The sequence below is a fragment of the Cyrtonyx montezumae genome, unplaced genomic scaffold (assembly GCF_038088225.1).
Source record: "Cyrtonyx montezumae isolate F1298 unplaced genomic scaffold, pur_monq_1.0 scaffold_3, whole genome shotgun sequence".
NCBI classification, from domain to species: domain Eukaryota; kingdom Metazoa; phylum Chordata; class Aves; order Galliformes; family Odontophoridae; genus Cyrtonyx; species Cyrtonyx montezumae.
This window is the reverse complement of record NW_027072034.1, coordinates 102,980,836-102,991,531: the sequence shown is the minus strand read 5'-3', so window position 1 is coordinate 102,991,531 and position 10,696 is coordinate 102,980,836. Positions and strand designations below refer to the sequence as shown.

Sequence of the window (10,696 nt, the reverse complement as noted above, 5' to 3'; positions counted from 1 at the left end):
GAAATTCCTTACTCAGAGGGTGGTGAGGCCCTGGCACTGCAGCCAGAGAAGCTATGGGTGCCATCCCTGGAGGAGCTCAAGGCCAGGTTGTATGTGGCCCTGGGCAGCTGAGCTGCTGGGTGGCAGCCCATGGCATGGGGCTGGGGCAGGGTGGGCTTTACAGTCCCTTCCAACCCAAATCATTCCATGATTCTGTGATACTATGATTCTGGCTTTTTGTAATTTTCTCTGTGAATTCTGTTAGTGCTCTTGTGATTGCCACAGAGAGAAAAACAGGAAACACAATTCCAGCTTAATCCTCTAGTCTTTGGAAGGTGTGCTTTCTCCTTTGATGCCTTCTGCAGCATTGCTAGAGGTTAACAGGGGTTTGCTTGTGATTACTTCATTACCTGTATTCATGGGACTTATGCACATTGCTAGCTATTAAGTGTTTCAGGTTGTGTTTGTAGAGGACATATGCATCACTTCACAGATCCATCGTAAATCCCCAGTTGGAAGGGTCCCACAAAGACCACCGAGTCCAACTCTCGGTTCCACACAGCAGCACCCAAAATCGAAGTCCTGTATCAGAGAGCGCTGCCCACACACCCCTTGAACTCTGCCAAGCCCAAAGCCACGACCATGTCTTATTACAAGCAACCACGCTTGCAAAGGGCTCTTTGCCGGCCCAGGAGACTCCTACTTCCACTAGGTGCGGACAAACGCTTTGCTCTTTCCCACGGCCACCGATGCAAACGCGTGATCGGAGCGAGGGTCTCCGAGCGATGCCCTCTGCCGCCCCACAGCGCGCACCCTGACCTTGACGGGTGCGGGATGCCGCGCCCGCCCCGCCCCTGGCGCACACCGCCGTGTGGCGGCGCCCCTCCTCGACTCGCGGTCACGTGACGCCGGGCCGTGCGGCGGCGCTATATAAGGCGAGGGGCGGGCGGCGGGGCGGGCCTGAGCGTGTGCGGGCACCGAGGTGAGCGGGAGGGGGAGCGAGGGGCCGGCGGCCGTCGCGAACGTTCGGGGCTCGGTAGCCCTCTTCAGCCTGTTCTCGGTTGGGAGTGAGGGTCCGCAAGGGCGCGCAGAGGGGCTGGACCCGTATGTGTGTGGGTGTGGCGGGGGGCTGGGTTGCTCGCCCGCTCGGGATGGAGCGCTCCTGGTGCTGCCGGACCGCAGGGCGGCGGCGGTGCGGTGTCATGGGCGGGGAGCGGCGTGCGGAGCATCCCCGCCAAGCGGCCGCGCTCAAGGTGAAAGCCGGCCCCTCCCTCCCCGCCTCGGGCCGCTTCCCCGCAGCCTTTCGGCTTTTCGCACGGGGGCTTTGATGCTGCGGCGCCGCTCGGGTTGTTGCGAAGGTCAGAAAGGGGGGTAAAGCTGCTTTAATGGGGGTGGGGGAGCCGGGCGCAGCCCGCAGGTGCGTGCTTTGCGGCTGTTCCCTGCGGGCAACGGGGCTTCTGGAAGCATACTCTGCTGCCCGGCTCTGCCTGTTCGCCCGGCTCTGAAACCCCTCGATATCCAGAAACGGAGAGGGGGAAACGAGGCGTGCGTCCTTACCGGGGCTCTGCTCTGTGGCTCCGTGTTCGTCTTTAAGCGCGTGATAGGAGGTAACTTGAGTAAAGAGAGCTAAACAAGCGCAGTTCCCTTGCAGCTCCATCCCTTTCAATGGTGCAGCTTTCCCAAGCCCCTTTCCGTTGCCCATCGTCACCTTCAGGCCGGTCGGAGGAGGGGGAGGAGAAGAGCATGAAGGCAGCCAAGCAGCAGGTGACCCCGGCCGGGGACAGCCAGCCCCCTGCCAACCCGCTGCAGGCCGCGCTGAACTCGGCGGCCTCTCCTTCCCAGGCGTACGAGACTTACATCGACAATGGGCTCATCTGCCTCAAACACAAGATCAGGAATATCGAGAAGAAGAAGGTAACGGGTCTTCCTGCTGGGGTGGGACTCTACTAAATGGCTGATGGGAGGACTCGGCAATGCAAGTGCACATCTGTGTAATAATCCAGGCCTTCTTAAAATGTCAGTGTTTGACTCCTTTCACCAGCTTCATTTTGCTGCTGCATAGTAGGAAAGAAAGTGGGGTGCTTCTCTGATAGTCTGATTTCAGAACAGACTTTTGCTCTCTCATGGTTTACTGTCTTAAAAAAAGCAGTCTTTGTATTTCTACTAAATACATGCATCTAGTATTAAGATGTAGGGATATATGTAAAAGCATGAGCAGTGTTTCCTCTGGCTAATAGCAGTGTCGAATCATATTATGTATTGTCGTACACTGCTATATTTTATACACAGATAGATGTTGTTCAGCAGTAGGCTTCTATACAGAAGATGCCAAAGCCAGCTTCCTTGTTTTGGAGCTGTGCCTTTTTCCTAGGGAATACAGTTAATAAGTATTGATACTATGCACCTAAAATATTGTGGTTATAGCATCTCTGGCTTTTGTGTTCTAGGACTTGATTGCTTGGTGGCTGAAAGTTGCATCTATGCATGATTATAAATCAAGAGAGTGTAATGTTTTCTGTGGAACTAAAGAAATTGCTGCTGTTGCTTTCAGTATTGGATCAGGGTTAAAAGCAAGGCTTTTGTATGAATTCTGCAACACTGTAAATGTGTCAAAAAGACTTATGCATCATATTTTAGGGTGAGAAGAGGGATTTAGGTAAGACTCAAGGCTACATGGTTATGGGAATTGATTCTCCTGCAGGAGTTGAGGTATTATTGCTATCTCTTATGTCATACATCGTGCTGCATTTCTGAATAATCTCAGATAAACATATTGTCCTTGTTATTAAGCAACTGCATTTATTCTAACTCTGGTCAGGGAAGCCTGTTGTGAGTTTCTCCAGTATCTTTGTTTCATGTTAGTGCATGACAATATGGCCTCTCCAGCTACAGAAAGCTAGAATGAGTAGGAAGTGTTCCTGATCCTAGATACTATGCTAGTAAAACCTATTTGGGCAGATAAATGAAATAGTGTTCAACTTCATGGTAGTGAATGCTTCATTTTTCCTATGTTTAAGAAAACTTGCTGTACCTAATAGCTTACTTTTGCACATTTCATTTCAGCTGTTAGGAACTATTTAAGTGCATTAGAGAAGTTTTCTATTTGGATACAGTCATCCATTTTCTTAGGAAATAGTGCAATAAAATCCTGATGACCTCAGATTGAAACACATACAGTAGAAAATTAAGTAGGTTTATTCCAGAATAGGGTAACTAAATGTGGCATTGGCTTGGAAAAATAGAACAACACAATACTTTGGAATGAAGACACTGTATGTGTTTCCAGCCTCTGAAAAGGTCTAAGGTCACTGTATTATTTCTTAAATGAAACAAAGGCAGTAATGAAGAAAGGTGAAAGTATGGAAGGGGGGAAATGAGGCAGCCCTGGAGACTGAGTTTGCAAAACCAATCTGTGTTTCTCCTGAAAGTTAAAGGAGGTAGCAAAATTCCTGTTTTGCTGCAGAATGCAGACCTTTTAAAGAGAAGAATACTTATTCTTAACACTAGGAATGAACATAAAAATTGACTCTGAATTTTCCTGTAGCTTAAACTAGAAGACTACAAAGATCGACTGAAGAAGGGAGAGGCCCTCAATCAAGACCAGTTGGTAAGCTTGCATTGTGTGGGAGTGGATGGAGTTGGGTTGCTGAAAGAAGCAGTGATGTAACTTTGCAGAATAGATGCTTGCAGACTTTTGGGGATGTTTTTCGCTGAGCAAAATGGGCAAATTATAATTAAGCTGAATGGTAGGCTTCAGCCTTCATGTGTATAGAAGCAATAAAAAGTCTTATGATTGCTCTGTGGACTTTTCAACTTCAGTGTTCTTCCTCATCTCTTTTGATGAGGTTTCCATGTGTAACCCGATTGTGGCATTGCCATGTTAGAGCACAGACTTCAGCTCTTCTAGGTTAGCTAATCCTCAGTACTTCACTAATAGGTGTTACCTGAAATTGCATGTTAGCTCTAAGACTACTGGAGTTTTGAATGCCAGGATGGAAGACTGCTAATCAATTGTGATGTGCTCCATGAAGTTACTTTCAACTCTCCTGGTGTTAAAAACTGTGGTTCTGGCTTTTCTGTCTCGGATTTCATGTTTTTTGAAACAGAGCAGTCTCTATAATATGAAAGCTGTTACTGGGTAATGAGGTGCCATGCAATTGAAAGGGTTCATTGATCTGATTGCTGAGCAGTTGCATGTTTTAAAGTGTGCTTCACACACATGTTATGATCAGTCCTGTAACAAAGGTCACTGGCTATTCATTGCCAGTGCTGACTCTCCTAATGGGCCAGTTGGAGAAAGAATCTATTGATTATTTGCTTCATCACAGTGCAGCAGTACGGGAACACAAATGTATCTGTACTTTGAATCATTTTTAAAGGATGACTAGTCATGAAGGGGCCAAGGGTGGCAATAACTTGCTGCTTAAAAGAATACTAGAGCTGTTGGAGTGACTGATCATTTAATGCTTTGCTATGGAATATGATGTCTCATGCCTTCTTAATATGCTAATAGACTACTGAGCAGTATTTTCCTATATGTCTTGTACATGCTCTAAAGCTACTCCCCAGTGTGACATTTTTGCTTGGTATGCACTTTGGAGTATGAAAAACCAACACGAGAGAAGAAAAGAAAATGGGAATTAGTAAGTGTAGTCTAAAGATTCTGTAGATGTTCTGTTTGCAGATACACCCAGCTGCATTGACTTTGGGAAATGTGTAGATGATCTTTGTTACTGTCTTTCACTATTCCAGCTGAGCCTAAATACTTGTTGACTGTGAAGTATTCAGTGTACTTATCACAGTTCTATTTTTGGGATGTCTCAGGCTTTTAAAAAAAGTCTTGCTAGTGAACTGACTTGATAAACTTCAGATGGCTGCCCTGGAAGGACATAACTTGATATGTAACTATTCTGATTGAGTTCTTGTTTCAGATACCCCACCAAGGTACAGAAATACTGCGTTTTTACATTTCAGATGTGAATTACCCATGTATACGCAACTACTAGGATCTGATGGTTGAAACTAGAACAGAGAGGCTAATAGTGGCAGTACTTTATGTAAGGCTTGACTCCCTGTAATACAGAAGATCTCTAATGCAACTTGCTATCTCTATTTGTCATTGTTTTCCACACAGAAGTACGCATGTAGTGATGAGCTTGTTCTGCAGGCAGTTTGATTGAAACTAATTGCTCATGGTGTCTGAGCAATGGTGCAGGCAATTAGTGTGCTTGCCTTACTTTAGGAGAAAAATGTTTCAAAAATAAGGAGCTCCCAGCAAGTTTTGTCCTTCTGTGGCAGCTGACTTTTCCTTACTGTCAGACCAGGACTTAACTCTTATGCAAACATGAATGTTTCTGTTAATGGATATTAATAACAGGGGTGTGATAAAAGGGAACTACTTCTTTCCCACAGTTTGTTTTACATTGTAACCTGAGCAGGGATAAGTTCTTGATGTTCTAAGGTAGGGAGTTTTACTCTGGAGTCTGCATGGTTAAAAGTACAAGTACTGTAGTCTGTCCAAGCTATGAACTTGTGAGTCTTCCTTACACATATCTTGTGTGGACACTGGAGTCTTAAAATCAAATTCTCCAAAGTGCTCAGTGAAGTTGCTAACTAGTTCTCAGAAGCTGCCTGATAGACTGTGTTCACAACTTAAATTAGTGGTTGAGAGCTTTACAGTAACTCATGACTTATGTTAAGAAGCCTTTAGGTATAGTAATGTGTTGCATATTACAAGTAAGTGAATACAAGTGACTGAGCAATCAGGTTAATGGGATAATGTAGCCTGTAACTTGCTTTCTAGTTGTTTAGGAACACTGAATTTGCAAGTCCCAAATATTACAGGGACAGTAGGTAAAGCTTTTCCACTGCAGTGTTGAAGCACTTATGTCAACATTACTACACTGAGAGAGCTTTGTTACTCTGACAGGCCATTTCTAGTACAACTTTGGTATCTCACACTCAGTTTAGTTTATATTCATAGTAAAGTGCATATGTGCTGAAGTGAAATTTAAGGCATTCCTTGTGTTAAGTGGATCTATGCAGCTTATCTGAGCTACAGCGTATAGCTATCTTCAGAGCTGTCAAGGAGACTTAGAAATTAGCTGACCTTCAGTGGGGAAGGGGAAGAATTCATAGAGTATATACAGATGTAATGAAGAATTTCCATTCATTTTGAAGTCTGGGGAGTAAAATGTGTTAAAGCCACTAAAGAAATCAAGAACGCTGCTTTATTTGTAGGAATACAATTTGGAAGGCTTTAGGAAGGTATTATTTACCCTCTGTACCATTAACTTCTGAAAGCTTTTATGAATTGTCTGTAAAGGCATTCAGCAAGCTTTCAGGGTAAAGGTGCAGTACTAAACTTCTGTATTTTATTCAAGCTTTTGTATTATCTTATGATAAACTGCTGTTTTTATCTGTTTCTTTGAGACTTGGAGAAACAAAAGGAAACGGAAAATAAGTGATATTTAAGTTTTACTGTTTCTGCCTTAGTATACCAAGCATTGTGTGAAGTATTGCCTGGAAACTGCATCTCAGATGGTTATTGATGAATGCTACTCACAGCTAAATTTAAAGTACAGGCAGTGTAACTTGTTGCAAGTTACAGTGTCAAAGAAGAACCTACTGGATTACTAGTTTTCGGGGAGATGAAGTAAAATATTAGAAATGCAACCAGTAGTCTTAAGTATTAAATGTGCTTTTATCTATTCCTTTATAGGAGGCGGTGGAGAAATATGATGAAGTAGTACACAACCTAGAATTTGCCAAGGAGCTTCAGAAGACATTTTCAGGTCTTAGCCAAGATGTAAGTATAAAATGCTGCTCATGATATTGTCAAGAGTTGATTGTGAATTTTGTGCTGTTCTCTAATTGCTGCACTTACATGCTGCTATGCAGGCTGATAAGAAGTTTGTCTTAGGTTTGTCTCAGCACTCAGGTTAACAATCTGCTTGTACTGTCTGGAGCAGTGAGTAGATTGGAGTAAATAGAATTGTGTAATGCTGTCTTCAGTGTGCTGTTCACTGTGTACTGCTATAAGAACTTGTGCTTAAGCAAAGTGGATCATTTGAACTTGTCTGTATTTGAGATGACTCTAGTTTACTTAGATTTAAATCTGAACCATCTTGCTTATAGCTTGTGTGTAGGGTGGACTGGTGGAAGAATGACTCTGCTGAGAAGTCCATAGAAGTCTTCCTTGTGGGAAGCAGCAAAAGTAAACTGCATATCCTGTAGCAGTGAAGACTAAACTACTAGCCAGTAGTTAGGGGAACTGATGATTTTCACTTAGTGTTCATTAAACCAGCAGTGTCTAGTTCTGGCTACTCAATGCACAAATGGCATAGATTGATATATTCTAGGTGAGTCCACTGGTGGGCCTCTGGATGGCTGGAGGCTAGAGCAGGAAATCAGTGATGAGAGCCTGGAAGAAGCGGGCTTTCTGAGCTCAGAGATGTGAAAATTGGCAGGAGATATATAATATTACCCCTCAAATACCATGAAAGATAGAGCAGTCTTTGTTCTGAGGTATGTGGAAGAATAAATAAGAGATGGAAATAGCAGATGCCAACTAGATAGATGGAAAGCTGGCACTCTAACTGAGCACTAGAACAGACTGACCAGAGAAGCCATGGACTCTCTCCTCAGCTATTTAAGACCTGATTACAGTGAAGTGTAAGTGGTCAGGTCTTGATTAAGCATCATTCTTCACTGTTCTGGAGGTTGGGCTAGATGACCTCTCAAAGTTCCTTCTAAATGAAATGCTTTTTTTTTGTTTTATTTCTTATATGGGAATGTACTGGGAATAAATAACTTTGGCTTCAGTTAGTACAGCTCTTGGTAAAATTTTACTGAAGACTGAGAACTTAGCTACTAATTCTGCTGTATTTAGTCCTGATATTTAGGACTTTATTCAGTGTTTGATGTGGCATATTTTCATGTAAGCGAGTGCTTTCTTTGATGGAGGAATTAGTTTCTTGGCTGTCAGGCAAATACAGTTCTTCAGAAAACATCTGATCTGATGTAGTGTTGGGGATGTAAAACATGATTAGTCACTCCTCTGGCACAATTTGTCTGTTCTATAATACTGACAAACTAGAGTGGTTAAGTGGCCTGTTTGTTACTGAGACCCAAACAGTTTTGCTTAGATTTGTCCTGTATGTATAACAGCTGCAGATAGGGTTTTGAGAGGCTTACTGAATTGTGTGGTTTAAGCTGTCTCAGTGGTATTGCTAATTTTGGGTTCACTTGATTATTGTGTTGAACGCAGACCACTGTGCTGAATGTCAAAATATGGCTTATCTCGTATTTTTCCTCTGTATAGCTTCCCATAAAACAGCAGAAATGAAGGTTTGAGACCCAATGTGCCTTGCTGTAGGTACTTTTAGTAATCAAAATCTTATCATTAGCTTCTAATTCAGGCTTAATTCTTGAGCTTATGCTATATTTAATATAAGCTAACATTTTTTTTACTCCTAATATGGACTCTACAGCAAATTCCTGGTATTGGAATGCTGGGGCATGGAGGCTGTATATGTTCTGTGACTTCTTTTTCTTATGTGAGTGCTTCAGCCCTCTGCCAACAGAATAACTATAGGCTTCTACTATATCATGTGAACTGGAATGTTCAAAGTGGGTGGGCAGTTTTCCCCCTCGGAGGAATTTGAGACAGCTTCTGCATCACTAACTTCACATGATAAATATCAGATGGGCTTGTTTGTGCACTTTTTTTCAGGGTAGAGTGATCAATATTAGAACTCCATGTTCTGTTCTAGAATCTTGTTATTCAGCTGTTTAACTGTTGAATTAATATATTGAAATAGCTGCTGAAAGCACAGAAGAAGGCCCAGCGAAGAGAGAGTCTATTGAAGCTTGAAGCAGAGAAGAAAAAACTGCGTACAATACTTCAAGTCCAGTATGTTCTGCAAAATTTTACTCAAGAGCATGTTCAGAAAGATTTCAAAGGTGGTGTGAATGGTGCAATATATTTGCCTTCTAAAGAACTAGACTACCTCATTAGATTTGCAAAACTCTCATGTCCAGAAAGAAATGAGAGCTTGAGGTAAGTTCAGTACTTTTGTCTGAGTATGCTTAATTTGCCATAGTGTTCTGTTAGACGCTGTCTTGAAATATGGAAGTTTGGGAGATTAATTAGAACTCTGTGCAGTATACTTTCTCTAGTCTAAGTCTTGGAATCTTGGAGTATGGCAGAACTACTGTATTCTGGGCCTCAAAGGAAAGCTACTGTGTCAACTTTTCCAGTTGTCCAAGCTATATACATACTGTCCTGTGTTAATCTTTCTGTACTTCCCTGGGGAGGCACTGCAGTATCACTGTAAGTAGGAAGCTTGGTGGTGTGCTGCTTCCCTGAGGTCTTCTTGTACATCTAATAAAAAAAAGTGCAGTGAAGATGTATTCTCTGTTCTGTTCTTGTGATGATTAAGATGTGCTGGTTTAGAGTAAAGGAATGTAATGTGGTCCTTCAAAGCATGACAAACTACAGCAGTGTCATTCACTGTGATGCTGACATGACTTGTATGGTAGCACCATTTTGGCATCATGGTTGTATTGACTGCTAGTAATGCTTAGCTTCACTCTGCCTTAAGACTGTGGTGAGTTGTGTATACCATACACATATAATACAAGTGCAATAGTATTTCATCCTAGTGAGGGGGAAAAATAGTTCTTAGTTCTCACTGTTATACTTCCACAAAACTGTAACCCTTTCTTTTTATGATAAGCTCCTTGCTATTGCCCTTTAACATCATTAGTGGGGAGGAGGGGAACAGAACTGTGGGCCTATGGCCAAACATTCACCTAGCAGAATGACTGGAGCTGGTGATGGCTGCCTCTGTGTGTGTCTAATAAACAAGGTGATCAGCTGATTAAAAGGTAATGGTTTCCCTGACTGGGGTTCCTGGCTCAGAATAAAGCCTGGCCAAGTTGCCTTGTGGGGTGATGCTAGCCTTTCCAATTTGTCTTAGTTACAAATGGTAATTTATTTGCTAGACTGATTCATGCACTAATAAAAAAAATTATTTTAATAGTGCATATTGGGTATTGAGGATTTACTGTTTTCAACCTTATTTCAGAAAGGGTAAATCTCCTCATTTTAAAATGAGGGATACTGGAGATACTGTAAGACTTGATTTTTGGGTATAATTCTACCTGGGAAAATTGTTTTTTTTTCTAGTGTTGAAGATCAGATGGAACAATCATCTCTTTACTTCTGGGACCTTTTAGAAGGCAGTGAGAAACCTGTGGTTGGTACAACATGTAAGTGCTTCATCTAAAGGAAAAAAGTTTTAAAGCTTGTGTAGTAGTTTAATATCTAAAACAAATGCAAATACTTAATTTACTAGTCTTCATATATATTCAAGTGCTGTGTGCAGCTCAGTCCTCCAAGGGAGATCTGTTTAGTTTGTTTTCAAGTTCAGATCAGTAACAGTGTAGTGGTAGTCTTTCACTGGAAAAAAAAAAAACTTGTCTTCTACTGATGCCCTGTATCTTCAGCATGTGTCTAGATTCATCTGAGGAATATTGATGGTAGCAACTTGGTAGTAACTGTGTGAATGCACAGAATGGTAGTGGGGAAAGTTTTTTGGATAGTTGTTTAAGTGGATTAAGTGTGGAACTCTGTTCTTGACCATAGTGCTTAGTTGAATATATTGATGTCTTGGCTGAATACAATTCAAGATACGAGTACACTGAGGAATGA

At 42.4% G+C, this 10,696-nt stretch overlaps 1 protein-coding gene across 3 annotated transcripts in view; it reads left to right on the top strand.

The window, feature by feature from the left end:
* The first annotated feature begins 1,626 nt into the window (after positions 1-1,626).
* Positions 1,627-10,696, top strand: part of CAPRIN2 (caprin family member 2) — a 29,329-nt gene continuing 20,259 nt past the window's right edge. For all 3 annotated transcript variants that reach the window (XM_065742617.1, XM_065742615.1, XM_065742614.1), the window contains exons 1-5: positions 1,627-1,893; positions 3,524-3,586; positions 6,701-6,787; positions 8,802-9,040; positions 10,172-10,254. In XM_065742617.1, coding sequence (XP_065598689.1) covers positions 1,645-1,893; positions 3,524-3,586; positions 6,701-6,787; positions 8,802-9,040; positions 10,172-10,254 — 721 coding nt within the window. In that variant the 5' untranslated portion in view covers positions 1,627-1,644. The remainder of the gene's footprint in view (positions 1,894-3,523; positions 3,587-6,700; positions 6,788-8,801; positions 9,041-10,171; positions 10,255-10,696) is intronic.